This window comes from Triticum urartu, chromosome 3 (assembly GCF_003073215.2).
Source record: "Triticum urartu cultivar G1812 chromosome 3, Tu2.1, whole genome shotgun sequence".
Taxonomy (NCBI): Eukaryota; Viridiplantae; Streptophyta; class Magnoliopsida; order Poales; family Poaceae; genus Triticum; species Triticum urartu.
Genome location: NC_053024.1, coordinates 624078716 through 624096823, shown reverse-complemented (window position 1 = coordinate 624096823; position 18108 = coordinate 624078716). Strand labels below are relative to the sequence as shown.

The 18108-nt window shown below is 48.6% G+C and overlaps 1 protein-coding gene across 1 annotated transcript; it reads left to right on the top strand.

Moving 5' to 3' along the window:
- The first annotated feature begins 5559 nt into the window (after positions 1 to 5559).
- On the top strand, positions 5560 to 7286 carry LOC125548884 (E3 ubiquitin-protein ligase PUB23-like). The gene has a single exon (XM_048712408.1). It carries the CDS (start codon positions 5804 to 5806, stop codon positions 7058 to 7060), a length of 1257 nt encoding a protein of 418 aa, XP_048568365.1. The 5' UTR covers positions 5560 to 5803; the 3' UTR covers positions 7061 to 7286.
- The last annotated feature ends 10822 nt before the right edge of the window (positions 7287 to 18108 follow it).

The following is an 18108-nucleotide window of genomic DNA, read 5'->3' as shown; positions in this document are numbered from 1 at the left end:
GGGACAGACGCATCGTCTCAGGAGAGGAAGGGCGACAGAGCAGTGGTCGGAGGCGAGGCCTGCTAGTGACGAGGGCGACGAAGCAGCGATCTAAGGAAGGGAGACGAAGCAGCAGGGGGGATGTGAGGTTAGCGACGAGGTCGGAGGCCACCACCGTCGACAAGGAAGCTTCACGCGAGTCGCCGTCCGCCCACAAGGAGGCCTTTGTGTGAAGAAAATTTATTCTCGGCCTCCTCCAGACGAAGTATATTTAGGGATCGGATAGGCGGCAGAGGATAAATTATCCTCCTTTATTCGGTTTAGGGGATCAGCTGGATGCCACATAGAGTAGGAAAACTGGAGATCGAATTAGGGATCGGTTAGAGTTGGCCTAAGGGAACAATCACGCCACCCGGATGAACCTCGTGAAAAGCTAGCTTTGTCATCGTGATGGCAGTGAAGATGAGCTCAAGAGCAGGGGCAATCGTCTCAATCTTAGGCATCTTTCAATGCATTGGAGATGAGGTGTTAAGTGCATTTAATACTTTAGCAATTAATCTTTCCAGTGCATACCTATTTTGTACTCATTTAATTGTTTAGCACATAAACTCCTTTATTTAATTCTATAACACCTAAACTCTCGGTTGATACTCATTTTGCATAGGTTCATGTGTTTGGCATTGTTTCCTTCTAGGGTTAGCATAATGCTTTCTCTTCTTTGTAATTGATTTGTCACATCATTTTATGTCTATGTGACACCCTTAGCACCAATACACCTTGAAGCATTAAAAAGGACCTTATAGATGAGCTAAAGAAAGCAGAGAAAAGAAAAGGATGAATTGACTCCAAATAAATGGGAAAGCCAGCCACAAGGCTGAACCAACGACTCTTTCTCTCTTCCCGGGACGTGTGTATCATTTGTCATTGCCCCCTCCATAATTGGAACCACGTATACGCTCCATCACTAAACAATCCCGCGAAGTATTCAACATTTACCTTATTTTCTAATGGCATCGGGTCGTATTTCGATCCAGGAATATCAATACATATCCACGCATCAACCTCACACACCAGTATAGCATATAAATATACTCGAAATCTAGAATTTTCGTGCCTGCGGAATTATGAGCGCCCGCGGTGCGGCCACCATCACATCGATCGAGCACCGACGCGCACCGGTCCGGTCCGGTCCGGCTGGCCCATCCAGACGGCGACGCGCTTAAACGAGCACGCAGTAGACCGGTCAGCCCTTTCTGCCGAGCGAGCTCAAGGCGTTCGAGGCGCACGAGCAGCGAGAGTTTTTCACATGTGCTGGAACTGTCGAGCAGTCGCTGGCGATGGCGAGAGCCCAAAAGGTCAGCTCTCCGCGCGCGTTCTCACGGCAGCCGTGCATGCATTGGCCCGGCCGTCCAACGTGGAGTACCATGCAGGCGTTCTCCCAGTCGGACTCGGACCATGGAAAAGGCAGAAAGTAAACGACGTTGGCGTTGGACAGGCACTTGCATCCACCACCACATGGAGCTGAGAAGAACCGTTCGCGCCAGCATCGCTCCCAAAGTCAACCCGGACAGGCATTTTCAGTTATATGTCCTCCGCATGCCTCTAGGTTGTTAATTTACCAATGCAATAGTATGAATTGTACTATATCGCAACACACACACACACACACACACACACACACACACACACACATATATATATATATATATATATACATATATATATTTAAAAGTAATATGTTTGAATTTTATAATCATATAAGTTTTGTGATATACTCCCTCCGTTTTTATTTAGTCCGTGTATTAGCTTTGGTCAAAGTCAAGCTTTGTAACTCAAATTAGGCTGGTCGTAGTGGGAGTATCATATGAAGTATCATGCACGTCAACTAAGCAATTTAGATACGGTGACATATAACTAAATGAAAAAAAGAATGGGTGAGTATTATGATATGATACTGTATTATATTAAATGATGTGCTACTAAGTGTCTTGCATAACAATAAATAAAGTAATCTATGAAATTAACATATAATACTGTGCACCATGCATGATACTAATTTATGATACTCCACATCATAAATAAAGTCGTCAATTAAGTAGTTAAATTGTCGATCTAGGGGTACACGCAAACATATAAACTCGAGAGGAGGTAGTAGTGGACACTATAGTAGCTAGCAGAACCACAACTATTAATTAGGCTGGAAATTGGTTGACAAACTTCAATTTAATTAGATGGAAGAATCTTGGTTAGCAATTCAAACCCTTCTTTTCATGGGAACGTCGGGGACGAGGTCTCTTGAATAGTATTATCGTTGACATGATGCAAATGTACTTGGATCCGGACTGCACGGATCTGGAGTGCAATGTAAGCCGGAATGATACATTCGTTCGTGCATATGCTAGCTTAACCACAAAGAGTCATGTAGTATCAACACCCTGTTCTGATAGCAGCCGTGAATAAATGGATGGGAGTGTGGTATATGAGATGATATCTACCATAGGGAGTACTCGCTCCATTTTTGTATACAAAGACACTGCATATTTTTATGTCTAATAACTTTTGACATTAATTTTATCAACAAAAACATAAGTTATATGCCATAAAAAATATGCCAGCGGATGCACATTTTAAAAAACTTTCCGATGATATATTTATGATGACATATAACTTATATTTTGTCAAACAAAATTAAAAGTCAAAGTTTGACACGAAAATGAAGTGGCCTTGTATACAAAAACATAAAGAGTGCTAGATTTATTTCTCGTAAACTGTATGTGCCCCCAGATTTTGCAAAACTGTAGATGAAACTGCTATTATAGTATAACAGTTTGGTCAGCTGGCATTTCTTGTTATGTGTGTTTAGATTGGAACCAACAACATGGAATATCAAATAATTCGTTGTCCAGCTAGATTCAGGTGTCAAGTTCCAGCAGAAGTTGAGCATTGATCTATACGATAGATCATCATTTCGTGGGATTCAACCATTTCGTTTTGGGAAACATCGAGTAAACTAATCTACCTTAGTAGGACACACATAACAAGTGCACAAATAACTACTCTGAAATAGGTTTTCGCCCCGCCTTTTATAAATAAAGCAACCATTATGTTCACACAACAAGTTCAAATGCAGCGCAACAACAAAATAGTCTGCTGAGGCACAACCACGTCACCCAGTGAGTATCAACCTAATGCTTTTGGTTATCGTGGAATTCAACTACTATTCGCCTATATGGGTGGCATCTATACATCACCAATTCATAAGCAAAGGATACAACATACATTTTGTACCTTGCATGGTTAAAAAAAGTCAATATGGTGGCAAAATGCTACTAATTAAGCGCCAATCTAATCACAACATATCATAAACTAAACAAATTTGTGTTAATGGTATTACTTTTAAAAGTAATTTGTAGGAATGGTTTCCAAGTATCAATCCAAAAGATATAGTTTGTACTGGTGGAGACATGGGGGACCAGCAGGGGCCACGCCCCCCCCCCCCCCCTCCCCCGGACCGCTAGTTTGTACATGAACAGTGTAAAATTTAGGCAAAAATACATGCATTAGTATTGTTTGGCCCCTCCTATCAAAAGATTGAGTCATTTGGCCTTCCGATCTTTAGTTCCTGGCTGTTTAGTTCTAGGCCTAACCATGTCACACTTTGCCATTCAATGTTGCCACACTTGGCTAAGGTTAGTTTTTCAAAATGAGAACTACAAGTTGGCAAGCCTATGAAAATGCCTAAGGTGTGGGACCCTAGTGTGGCTTGCCTAATGTGTGGATTGAACCAAACACCCATCCAAATTGGTCAAATTTGCCTAACCTTAGATATGGCAACCTTAGGCAAATTTAGTCTCAAACTAAACAGCCTCTAGAACGACAACTTTTGAGAACCAAATATGTAAAAAAGGTTTAGGATAAAAGATAAGACTGTATAACCCTTCTCTAAAAGAATTCAACGTCGACATCCATATAAGAAAAGATAGATCGTAGCCATTGAAAGAGGGATCCACGGAAAGATTCTGAAGGCGCGGGGCTTAGAAAACTCAGCGTGACAGGTTGGAGCAGATCATCATATTTTCAGATCGATCAGGTGAAGCATTAAACAAGTCAGAATTAGGTGGTCAAAGCCTATGGGATGGCGGCACCTCCTCCAAGCTCGCCGCGGCGCGCACATCTCAATAGCCAGAACATGGCACCGCCCAGCAGGGTCAGAGATCTGAACATTAACAACACGGCTCACAGAGCAGGGACAGCGCGATTCCCTACGCCCCTGCGCATTCGTACAAATTTGTTAACCCCTGCAATTTTCCAGGGTCAACCGTTCGATCGAGCCTCCCCACGCTGCCAAGCTGCCAATCACATCCCGTCCCATGCAGGCTCCCTTTGCGCAAAGGGGCCTGAGCTTGTACACATTTCAGGAACACCACACGCATGGGGGGCTTTCCGGCAAAATTGGAACTACCGATGGGAGTTTTTTGAGATACCGATAGGAGCTTACGGTTACGGATGGAACTCTCTCGGGGGATCTGCGCCAAGCAATACGGTGGCATGTCAAACGTTAAGATCGTGCTACAGCCAACTCGGTAGGACTGGATCAGCTTGCACATGCACCTCGCCACTCAAACCTAGCTCGCGGCTATGAGGCTAATCATAGTGAAAGTAATTTAGATAGTAACATAACGCACTTCAAAAAAATTTTGCTTATATGACATGTAGTTAATAAGGAGAGAGGTGTTACTGTAACATAGCGCTTTTTGAGAAAAGATGAGTCTACAAGATAATAAATGAAGTCATCTATGGCACTAGTACTATGTTACTTTGCACTATAAAGATAGTAATTTAGGGCCTATTTGGTTTTAATAAGTCACTGACTTATAAGTCAGGTGACTTAAAACCAGTGACTTATAAGTCACGTCTGTTTGGTTGTCACCTGACTTATAAGTCATCTGAACACACCTTCCTACCTTATTTTTTATGTAAATGTGATGGGACCTATGCAAAAAGGAGCGACTTATAAGTTTTAAGTTGGGGTGGAGCAACTTATGACTTATAAGTTGGGGTGACTTATAAGTTGGGTCTGTTTGGCAAAATAAGTCACTTTTTTCATTTTTCGACTTATAAATTGATGACTTATTTAAAACCAAACAGGCCCTTAGACTAATATCATATACATGACACTAGTATAAGTTACTTCCCATGATCAGCATGAAGGAAAAGTGAGGCCACCGCGGGAGCTGCCATCTATCTATCGCCGCCACATGTTTCACAACCGTCGCCTACTTTTCCAACGTGAAGGTGAAGACCGGAGAAGCGAAGAAGCGAGAGGAGAAACCCAGCTACCGCGACGCTAACGCACCCACGCCCCGCAAAGTCAACTATCCAAAATGTCAAATGCAGGAGTAATGACGGGCCTGGTTTGCAATTTCGATACAAGCGAGGGGCTAGCACGCAAATGTGGCTCCGCTCTGACCCGAGCCGCGAGCGACCAGTAAACAAAGGGCAGCCATGTGATGCGATGCATGTGAACGCCACCACTCACGACGAATCCCGACGCCTTAAAATAATCCGGAGGCAATAGCTGCCTCCGCAACCCCCGCTGGTCTTCTTCGTTCCAACTTCTTCTTCCAAAACCCACAGATCGCTAGCTAGCGCGAATAAACTAGAGCTCCAGCTTGCCGACGCGCGCGCACCGGCCACGGGCCACCGACCGGCTTGCTATATATCCCGCTCCGGCGCCCCCACAGGCACTTCGTCAACCCGCGGCGCATTTCGTCGGACGCGTCTAACCTGTTGCGGCCGGGCGAGCTAATCAGCTCCGGAGAAGATGGCAGCAGCCATGGCGGCGCCGGGCGCGCCCCCGGCCGAGGTGCCGTCCTACTTCCTCTGCCCGATCTCGCTGCAGCTCATGCGCGACCCGGTGACACTGCCCACCGGCATCTCCTACGACCGCGCCGCCATCTCGCGCTGGCTCGCCGCGTCCGCTGCGCCGGCCGCGTGCAGCGCCAGCCAGCGCACCTGCCCCGTCACGCGCCAGCCGCTCGAGCCGGAGCTCCAGCTCACGCCCAACCACACCCTCCGCCGCCTCATCGGCTCCTGGGTCGCGTCCGTCTCCCCCGGCTCCGACGTCGAGGGGGAGGTGGCCGCGCTCAGGCCCGTGCGCCGCGACGAGCTCGCGTCGCTGCTCTCCGACGCCGCCGCGGCCCAGGTCGGCGCGCTCAGGAAGCTGGGGGAGTTGGTGGCCGAGTGCGAGGACACCAGGGCAATGCTGGAGTCCCAGGATGGCGTCTTCGACGCGCTGTCTCGTGTCCTCACCGGCGCCAGCGCTTGCTCCACGGCGCGGGAGGAGGCCGTCGGGGTCCTCGCGTCGCTCCGGATCCCGGAGCAGGAGCTGGTCCGCGTTGTGTCCAGGCACGGCAACCTGGCGGAGTCCCTGACGGCCGTGCTCCGCTCGTCCAACCTGCAGTCGAGGGCGCAGGCCGTGCGGCTCGTGAGGTCCCTGGCCGACGTCTCCGTGCCGGCCTGGGTGATCGGGCTGAACCAGGAGCTCCTCGCCGAGGTGATCCGCGTGGTCCGCGACCGCGTCTCGACGCGCGCCACCAAGGCGGCGCTCCACGCGCTCTCCGCGCTCTGCCCGTACGGCCGGAACCGCGTCAAGATCGTCGGCGCGGGCGCGGTGCCGGCGCTCGTGGAGCTGCTGCTGGACGAGCCCGAGCGGCGGGTCTGCGAGCTCGCGCTGGCCGTGCTGGACCGGCTGTGCACGTGCGCCGAGGGGCGCGCGGAGCTGGTGGCGCACGCGGCGGGGGTGGCCGTGGTGGGCAAGAAGGTGCTGCGGGTGTCGGATGCGGCCAGCGAGCGGGCGGTGCGCGTGCTGAGGTCCGTCGCGCGGCACGCAGCGACGCCGGCCGTGCTGCAGGAGATGGCGCACGCCGGCGTCGTGGGCAAGCTGTGCCTGGCGCTGCGGTCCGAGCTGTGCGGGGTCAAGACCAAAGAGAAGGCGCACGAGGTGCTCAAGCTGCACTCCAGGATCTGGAGGAGCTCGCCGTGCTTGTCGCCCAAGTTCTTGGCGCTCTACCCTTCGTGACGATCAATGCCTCCCGACTCCCGTCCCGTTCGTCGGAATGCTCGGCTGTTGATTCATTCTTTCCCTGTGTTGTTGTTACCTTTTTCTTTTAATTTTTTTTTGGATCCGGAGGGCACTGGTTCGTGCCTACAAAAGAGAAATACATCGACACCGAGCATTTTTGGTTGCTTACTTATTATTTGGAGGATGATCCCATTTCTTTCATCATAGATAAATGATTTTGCCATGTTTCATGCTTAGTGGATTTTTTTTTTTTGCTGGTGACTAGTAATCTGATGGTGTGGAGTGACCATAAGCCTTTTTTCTTAGAAAAAAAAATGTGCAAACGCAGACACTCGTATAAATGTAGGAACACTCACTTTATGATAGTATGCAAACGGGTCTTGCCCCGATGAGCACTCGGAGACTACCCACAATGAGAGTAATATAGATGGTAACATCATACTTATCTAATCACTAGTAAGCATGCACGTGCAATGCACGTGTAGCCATACGCAATAAATATATAAACCAGTAATCAAAATAAAGGTAACACACTCGATCACCAAACAAGTCATTAAGCAAATCTCAATGTCCAACAACAGAAAGAAAAGGCTATGTATGCATAAAGTTGTTGTCCCCGTGCTAAGAAGAGTTTCTGTTATCAACTCTCAAGTTAGTAATAACATGACACAGAAAGGGTACAATACTTCTTAAGAAAAAACTTACTGGATAGTTGATCAACCTCCATAGAGGTTGCCATGATTAAGCCAACATTTGCTTCAGCAGAAAGAAGTTCATTCCAATGACGTTCAGCTAGTTCTTTGGAAATGTGTAGGAAGATAATTCGCATGCCAGCGTCGATGACTGCTACTTCCCTCATGCCTAGGGGGGAATCTATGTCATGGCCAACTAGGCCCACATACATGACTACACCAGCAATATCTACAATTAACACAATATAGAATAAGAAATAAGAAATCAGTTAGTGTAACTTATTCATCACCCAGTGTGCAGAATAAGTTATTCTTCACCCGGTAATCTTACGATCGCTTCCTAAATAAATTACGTTTAGAATATAAATAGTTACATGCATATTGATTCAATATGTAACATTTGGTATAAAAAAGCAAAAATATAGGTTATAAGATCAGAAAAATCACATTTTATGTATGTTTTACACTATGTTTTTACATTCATAATTTTACGTAACATAAAATATTTTTTACGGCGAGTACATATTTTCTTACGTTCTCTTTTTATGGACGAAATAAGACAAATTTAACGAAACGTAAAAATACGGTGCCTTGATGTCAAAATAGAGAGGGAGTGAAGAATAACTATTCCTCACCCAGGATGACGAATAGCGCGACCCTATAGTGTTACTATTCATCATCCGGGGTGCAGAATAAGTATTTCTTCACCCAAGGTAATCTTACAATCATTTCATAATTAAATTACGTTTAGAATTCAAATAGTTACATTCATATTGATTCACTACGTAAAATTTGACATAAAAAAACAAAATATAGGTCATAAGACAAGAAAATTTGTAGTTTATGTGTATTTTAGACTATATTTTTACGTTTGTCCTTTTACATAATATACAATATTTTTTACGGCGATTATATATTTTCTTACGGTCTCTTTTTACGTCGGAAATAAGACAAAACTTACGGAACGTAAAATTACGATGCATTGATGGTAAAATAGAGGGGGGTGAAGAATAACTATTCCTCAACCAGGGTGACGAATAGCGCGACCCTATATATATATATATATATATATATGGCAACGTATCGGGTGAAAACGCTTGTTTAGTGAAAATCTGAAAACTTTCCCTCCTATTCGTCAGATCTAAAACGAACGGATTATATGAGAGGTGGGATTCCTCTTAGCCACTTAAATGTGTTTGACAGATTACCCCTGCGATGTCTTAATCTCATTGTACAACTTCATCTCCTACCTCCGATCTGATCTAATGCCTGTCAAAACAAATCACCGCAGGAACGCCCCGGAAACCCAACGCCCGTGACACCGGGCAATGTGCTCGAGCCTGCAACTTTCCTGTCCTGCTTTTGAGGCTCCGCCTCGATGCCGATGTAACGCCCGGATAATTTGGCTACAGTAAAACTCTCCTAATGATGCCATGACATCTGCGATTACTATTACTAATCTCGGGATAATTCGAAACCGTGTCAAATTCAAACTTAAATTTAAAGTCAACAACAAAAGTTTTCAAATATTAAAATAAAATGTTCGGGCTATGTCTAATATTGCATCGGTAATTATAGTAAAGAAAACACAATTTATAAAATACTTAAATGCCCTAAGTTGAATTAAAATAGAAAAGGAAAATAAATAAAAGAAAAGAAATAAAACAAAAAAAAACAAAAGACAAAAAAATAAAAATAGAAGAGAACCCCCCGGGCTTTGGCCCAGCTGACCCCAGGCCCAACTGGGCCACCACCAGGCCCAGCCGGCCACTCCCCCACTCCCTCTTATCCACTTCCCCCTCGAAACCCTAGCCCACGCATCACTCCCTCCCTCCCCATGCCTCTCCTCTTCCCTTCCCGATCCGATCTGGATCAGGGACGAGCCCGCTCCCCCCCCACCTCGCGACGCCACCGCCCCGGATCACCATCGCCGTTGCCTTCTCGCCCCCCCTTCTCCTCTCCTCGCGCGACCCCCACCTGAAGCCGGCGCCACCCGTCTCCGACCCCGTCACCCTCGCTCGCCGCGACGACCGCACGCGGGTGCCTCGGAGCTCGCCGACCCCGCCCCGCACCAAGACGCCGGACGCCATCGCCGGCCTGCCTCCTCTCCACTGCGACGTCCCCGACCTCCACCTCGCACCCCCGCTGCCCACCCCACGAACCCCCCCTGTGAGCTTCGCCGTTCGTCCCTCCCCCTTCTCCTCTCTGCCTTCCTCACCCGCCTGCTAGCTCGTCGTGGCGCCGCCGTGCTCGCCCGTGCTCGCGGACACTGCCGCCCCGCTCGTGCCCCGCCACGCCCGTCGCCGTCCGGGCGTGTGCCAAGCCCCGCCCGGCTCGTCCCGCTCACCTGCCGCCGCTCTCCCTCCGCTGTGCAGCCCTGCTGCTGCTGCTCCGCAGCGGGCGCCGCTCACCGCGCGTCCGCGCTGTTCGGGTCCCGCATCGCCGTGCTGCCCCGCGCTGGCCCGGTCGCACCACCCCCCCAGCCTGCGCCGCCCAGCCCCGGTGCTGCCCCGCCATGGCCTCGCCGGTGCCATCTCCGGCGCCCGGCGCCCCTCCGTGCCCGCTGGCCCTCGTCCGGGTCGGGCACCTCCAGCGCCCCCTCGTCCGCACCCGCACGCTTGCGCGCCCGCTAACCCGCATAGACCCCGTGGGCCTATGACACATGGGCCCTGCCCAGAACGTTTTTTTATATAAAAATAAGAAGAAGAAGAAAATAAATAAATAAAATTAATTATTAATTAATTAATTAATTAATTAAGTTAATTAATCCTGTTTAATTAATTTAATTAACTAGTTAGATTAATTAAATGGTAATTAGTTTAGCTAAATCCTAGTTAACCTAAAACAGAGTATGACAGGTGGGTCCCACTGGACCCACATGTCAGTTTGACTTAGTCAACCCCTGTTGACTGCTGATATCAACATGACATCATGCTGATGTCATTAATCCTGTTTCAATTAAATTAAATAATTAATTGAATTCTAGAAATTAGTAAAATCTTTAAAAAAATCATATCTTTTAATCCGTAATTCGAATGAAAATACTTTATACATGAAAGTTGCTCAGAACGACGAGACGAATTTGAATACGCAGCCCGTTTATCCGCCACGCATCCCTAGCATAGCGAACACGCAACTTTCCCCCTCTGTTTCATCTGTGCGAAAACGCGAAACACCGGGGATACTTTCCCGGATGTCATCCCCCTTCACCGGTATCACCTACTACCGCGTTAGGGCACCTCTAACGCCGTTACTTGTCATGTCATGCATCACTATGCATATGCTTGCATTATATTTATTGTTTCTTCCCCCTCTTCTCTCGCTAGACACCGAGACCGACGCCGCTGCTACCCAGTATGACTACGGAGTTGACGACCCCTCTCTCTTACCAGAGCAACCAGGCAAGTCCCCCCCCTTTGATCACCAGATATCGCCTACTCTCCTCTATACTGCTTGCATTAGAGTAGTGTAGCATGTTACTGTTTTCGTTATTCCTATCCTGATGCATAGCCTGTCCTTGCTACTACTGTTGATACCTTTACCTGCAATCCTACTTGCTTAGTATAGGATGCTAGTATTTCCATCTGTGGCCCTACATTCTTGTCCATCTGTTGTGCTATACTATCGGTCCGTGATCACTCGGGAGGTGATCACGGGTATATACTATTTACTTTATACATGATACATGTGGTGATTAAAGACGGGTCGGCTCGTAGGAGCACCCGCGAGTGGATCTTTGAGGCGGAGCGACAGGGCAGGTTCCGACCACCTAGGAGAGAGGTGGGCCTGGCCCTGGTCGGCGTTCGCGGATACTTAACACGTTTAACGAGATCTTGGTATTTGATCTGAGTCTGGCTACTGGCCTATACGCACTAACCATCTACGCGGGGACAATTATGGGCACTCGACGTCGTGGTATCAGCCGAAGCCTTCATGACGTCAGCAAGGGAGCGGCGCGCGCCAGATTGGACTGGAACGCCACTAGGCTAGGTCTGCTTCCGGCCGCCCACGCAACGTGCAGGTGTGCTAAGGGCGATGGGCCCAGACCCCTGGGCGCTTAGGTTTAGACCGGCGTGCTGACCTCTCTGTTGGTCTAGGTGGGGCTGCGACGTGTTGATCTTCCGAGGCCGGGCATGACCCAGGAAAGTGTGTCCGGCCAAATGGGATCGAGCGTGTTGGGTTATGTGGTGCACCCCTGCAGGGAAGTTAATCTATTCGAATAGCTGTGATCTTCGATAACAGGACGTGATACTTAATAAAACACACCCTTCCAAGTGCCAGATACAACCGGTGGTCGCTCTCTCACAGGGCGACGAGGGGAGGATCATCGGTTAGGATTATGCTACGTGATGATACTTGGAGGACTTCAGTCTACTCTCTTCTACATGCTGCAAGACGGAGGCTGCCAGAAGCGTAGTCTTCGAAAGTACTAGCTATCCCCCTCTTATTCCGGCATTCTGCAGTTCAGACCACATATGATAGCCTTATTCCAGTCGATACCAATGCATACATATGTAGTGTAGCTCCTTGCTTGCGAGTACTTTGGATGAGTACTCACGGTTGCTTTCTCCCTCTTTTCCCCCTATCCCTTCTACCTGGTTGTCGCAACCAGATGTTGGAGCCCAGGAGCCAGACGCCACCTTCGACGACGACTCCTACTACACCGGAGGTGCCTACTACTACGTGATGCCCGCTGACGACGACCAGGAGTAGTTAGGAGGATCCCAGGCAGGAGGCCTGCGCCTCTTTCGATCTGTATCCCAGTTTGTGCTAGCCTTCTTAAGGCAAACTTGTTTAACTTATGTCTGTACTCAGATATGGATGCTTCCGCTGACTCGTCTATGATCGAGCTCTTGTATTCGAGCCATCGAGGCCCCTGGCTTGTAATATGATGCTTGTATGACTTTTTTTTATTTGTAGAGTTGTGTTGTGATATCTTCCCGTGAGTCCCTGATCTTGATCGTACACGTTTGCGTGTATGATTAGTGTACGTTTAAATCTGGGGCGTCACAAGTTGGTATCAGAGCCGACTGCCTGTAGGAATCCCCCTTCCACACTCCTTGGCCGAAGTTGAGTCTAGACATTACAAAAACTTTTACTAACATGGTTGTGTGCCTTATGGGCCCACGTCGCCATCTGGGTGGTATTAGGATCTTTTACTCCTCGATCCTTACTCTGGGACTACGAACTCTCTCCTACTCGGGTTAAACGATTTTACTAACTCTAACACTAGGATCCCGTGACCACGTTCACCCCAAAGTTGGATAAGCCCTAGTTATTCTTTAGAGTAGTACTTGAACATTATCCACATGGTCATTTGACTCCTGTGAAAACATCTTTGTTTTCAGATGGAACCCACGAGGCAGGTCGTGCGCCACACGACGGCCATTGGTGCCTCAGGATCACCTGCTGTGTTGGTTGAGATGATGACCTATGTGGGTTATCGCTGGCATCCTGAGTACACCGTCTATGAGGAGTATCAGGACTTCAACCAGGAGCAGTACCGTGCCATCGTCCACCTCTACTCTCGGGAGTATGACTCCACTACCGTGCTGCACACTGCTCATGGTGTTGGAGTGACTATCGATATGGCGGTCCACGATGCTGCTTATGCTGCTCTGACACGTCTCCGTGGAGAGTATCAGGAGTTGGACACCTCCCCCTTCAGGCACATTGCTATCGCATCCGATGTTGGTGCGGAGGGATACTACACTGCTGCCTACTCCACTGTCACCCGAGAGCCCTTCTACCATCAGAACCTGGTTCTGCATGCTGATGGGCTGGATAGAGCTAACCGAGCTCTTCGCCACGAGTTGTACACCACCCGTCAGCACCTGTACCGTGCTCTGACGCTGTTGCACCCCTCTGTCCGAACTGGTGATCTGTCGCGTTCTGCGGTCTACCCTGCCAGGACCGTGATGCCCCAGGGCGTCGGCTGGACAGATGTGGGAGGCTACTCTCCTGCACTTGGTCCTCTCCTGCCACCTGTGCATCGGGTTCCGCACCAGAGTATCCGCGGACCCCAGGCTACTCGCGTGGAGGTCTTCCCTTCGCGTCATTACCAGCTGTCGGGCTACACCTACCTCCGCAGTACCGCATGGGACTGACGTAGACTTACTTATTAGGGTTAGATGCATTCGCCGCGAGCCTGTGTGCCGCCTATGATATCTTAGCCTATGTACTGAACACTGTGTAACAAACTCTATGCATGATCTCTTTTGTAAGATATGCCGACTACTATGTAGTATCTATCGTGCTGCTTTCGTTGTGCATGTTTCATCATGAATGACTCTTGTTTTTTTTTGCAAATTTCTCAATGCTGAACTACCCCTGTTAAATATTAGCAGGATGGTTAGACCAGGTGGTCGTGGTCGTGGTGGCAACGCCCCACCACCGCCTGAGTACATGGCTGGTATGGTCCAACAGCTTGAGATGAATCGCCAGTTCATGGAGAATATGATGGCTCAGTTTCCTCGCCCCAATATGAACCAGCAGCCAACCCCAGTAACTCTGCAGGATTTCATGCGCCTGAACCCAACTGTGTACCGCAGCTCAACTCAGCCTCTGGATGCTGATGACTGGCTCCGTGACATCACCTATGAGATGGAGTCTGCTGAGGTAGCCCCTGCCAGCTATGTCACCTTTGCTTCCTTCTTCCTGAAGGAACCCGCAGCTCAATGGTGGGACAGCCACAGGCGTACACTGCCAGCTGGAACAATCATCACCTGGCCAGACTTCCAAGCTGCCTTCCGTGCTCGTTTCATTCCTCAGGGAGTCATGGACCGGAAGAAGCGTGAGTTCAACAACCTCACCCAAGGCAACAAAACTGTGGAAGCTTACCAGCGGGAGTTTCTTGACTTGTCCCGCTATGCTGAAGAAGACATTGCAACTGATGCACGCAGACAGGAGAAGTTCCATGATGGCCTTCAAGCTGACATCAAGCTCGCACTACTAGTGCATGACTTTGCTGATTTCGCCACTCTGGTGAACAAAGCCATCAATGTCGAAACTGATCTGCAGGAATACCAGAGCTCTCACAGGCGCAACCGTGACACGGGCTCTTCTTCGGGCCCGTCCTCGCAGAAGCGCAAGATATGGATTCCCAATAGCTTGTACCAGCCGGATGCACCTACTCCAAGGCAGACCTATGCTGCACCTCGTCTGCCTGCTCCTCCGACTAGGCAGCCAAGACTCCCAGCTCCACCACCACAAGCTCCTGTTCCCACTCCCAATAATGGGTTGTGCTTCAGGTGTGGACAACCAGGGCATCGTGCTAGGGAATGCAACCAGAACCAGAATCAACTGGCCCTTCCAGCAACTGGCCGTGGAAGCAACCAGCCCCGCAGCAACAATGCCAAGTCTTATGGTCGTGTTCATGCCAACCACGTTGATCTGAGCGAAGCTCAAGACCAGCCTGCTACTGTGATGGGTACCCTCCTCGTAAATTCAGTACCAGCATCCGTTTTATTTGATACAGGTGCATCGCATTCATTCATGTCAGAAGGTTTTGCATGCTTGCACGACATTAAATGTGAGGACATGAATGCTTCACTATTAGTACACACCCCTGCGGGCCAGTGTCGAACCTCCATGATTTGCAACGGCGTCCCTGTAGAAATCGAAGGACTGGAATTCCTTGTCTCTCCCATCGTACTGAAGTCCTGTAGCATTGATCTCATTCTGGGAATGAATTGGTTAAAAGCGCATACTGCTTCTATAGTTTGCGCCACTAAGGTCGTCCATCTGCTACACCCTTCTGATGAAATAATAGCTTACCAAGCTCATCTAGTTCAGAACGCCGAGGCACGACTTTATGCCTTGAATGCGTTGAACGCTGCACCACTCGAGGGCATTGAAAACATTCCCGTCGTTCGTGAATTCCAAGATGTCTTCCCAGAAGAACTTCCAGGGATTCCCCCTGCTAGAGCTGTCGAATTCATCATCGACTTGAAACCCGGCACTACCCCTATAGCTAAACAACCCTACAAGATGCCGCCGCATGAACTCCTTGAGCTTAAGGAGGAAATCGACAAATCTCTTGTCAAAGGTTTCATTCGCCCAAGTTGCTCTCCTTGGGGAGCACCTTCTCTCTTTGTTAGGAAGAAGGATGGGACAAACCGATTGGTCCAAGACTACCGTCCTATAAACCAAGCTACCATTCAGAATAAATACCCTCTTCCTCGGATCAATGATCTTTATGATCAACTGGCTGGCTCATCAGTGTTATCCAAACTCGACTTGAGGTTGGGTTACCACCAGATCCGTGTTCGTGAAGAGGACATCCCAAAAACCGCCTTCGTGACTCGGTATGGATCATACGAGTACACCGTCATGTCATTCGGCTTAACGAATGCTCCAGCCACCTTCTCTCGTCTGATGAATTATATATTCATGGATTACCTCGACAAGTTCGTCGTGGTTTATTTGGACGATATCCTTGTATTTTCCAAGAACAAGGCGGAACATGCTGAACATCTTCGTCTTGTGCTGGAAAAGCTTCGGGAGCATCAGCTGTATGCTAAGTATTCCAAGTGTGAATTCTGGCTCCCCAAAGTAACCTATCTTGGGCATGTCATCTCCAAAGATGGTATTGCCGTCAACCCTGAACGAGTTCAGGCTATTCTCGATTGGACTCCTCCGAAGAATGTGAAGCAAGTCCGAAGTTTTCTTGGTCTCGCCAGCTATTGCCGTCGATTCGTCGAGAACTTCTCCAAGATTGCCAGGCCTCTGACTAATTTGTTGCATAAGGGTGTCAAGTTTGACTGGACAGACAAGTGTCAGGAAAGTTTCCAGGCGCTCAAAGACAAGTTGACTTCTGCCCCCGTGCTTGCACCACCTGATACTAAGAAGGTCTTCGTCATTTACTGCGACGCTTCCCGCCAAGGATTAGGCTGTGTCCTAATGCAGGAGCGCAGAGTGATTGCTTATGCCTCTCGTCAATTGCGCCCTCACGAAGAAAACTACCCGGTTCACGACCTCGAGCTTGCTGCTGTCATTCATGCACTGAAGCAGTGGCGACATTACCTTCTCGGTAATCGTTGCGAGATCTTCACCGACCATCAAAGTCTGAAGTATCTGTTTACTCAGCCAGATTTGAACCTACGTCAGCAAAGATGGATGGAGACTGTTGCAGACTTTGACGTGGGTATATCTTATACCCCCGGCAAGGCTAATGTAATGGCCGATGCCTTGAGCCGCAAGTCTTACTGCAACCACCTCCAGGTTCATAAAGTTCATCCCTCGCTTGTCGAAGAATTTAGAAAGCTGAACCTCCATATTGTTCCTCCTGGAGCACTCGCTCCCCCTCCCCCGGAGTTCCGCAAGATGAATCTTCTTGTTGTTACTAAGGGTTCTCTAAATACCCCGGCTGTCGTACCAGATCTCGTAGCTGGTATAAAGACTATACAAGGTTATGACTCTGAAGTCCATAAGATTAAACGCCCTCTAGCAGAAGGAAAGCCCTCATTCTTCTCTATCGCCGATGATGGCGCCTTGTATTTCAAAGGCCGCCTAGTGGTACCATGTTCGAAGAAAAACCTGGATAAGACTAAAAGGGTTATGCAAGAAGCTCATGATACGCCTCTGTCCATCCATCCTGGCAGTACAAAGATGTACCAGGATATTCGTCAAAGATTCTGGTGGTCTAATATGAAGCAGGACATTGCTCGTTATGTTGCTGAGTGTGACGTTTGTCGCCGAATCAAAGCAGAGCATCAAAGGCCTGCCGGAACTCTGCAACCTATCTCTATTCTTGAATGGAAATGGGACCATGTTGAAATGGACTTCGTCACTGGATTTCCCAAATCGCAGAAAGGTAATGATGCTATTCTTGTTGTCATTGACCGGCTTTCCAAAGTTTCCCATTTTCTGGCGGTCAAAGAGACAATCACTGCTAGTCAGCTTGCTACTCTCTACATGGCCAGAATTGTTTCACTTCACGGTATCCCACTGGTTATCAGTTCAGACCGTGGCAGCTTATTCACTTCAAGGTTTTGGGCGAGTTTCCAAGAAGCTATGGGAACTCATCTGTCGTTCAGTACTGCATTTCATCCTCAGTCGCAAGGACAGGTTGAACGTGTCAACCAAGTTCTCGAAGACATGCTTCGAGCTTGTGTAATATCATTCAGCAAGAAATGGGAGGAATCTCTTCCATATGCCGAGTTCTCTTATAATAATAGCTATCAAGCTAGTCTGAAGATGTCCCCCTTCGAAGTGCTATATGGACGAAAGTGTCGAACCCCTCTGAACTGGTCAGAAACTGGGGAACATCCACTCTTCGGTCCGGATATTATCCAACAGGCCGAAGAACAAGTTCGCATTATTCGCGAGAATCTCAAGACTGCTCAGTCACGT

Bases quoted from the DNA above. Each gene is read 5' to 3' on its own strand.
- LOC125548884 (XM_048712408.1), top strand. From the start codon at position 5,804: ATGGCAGCAGCCATGGCGGCGCCGGGCGCGCCCCCGGCCGAGGTGCCG.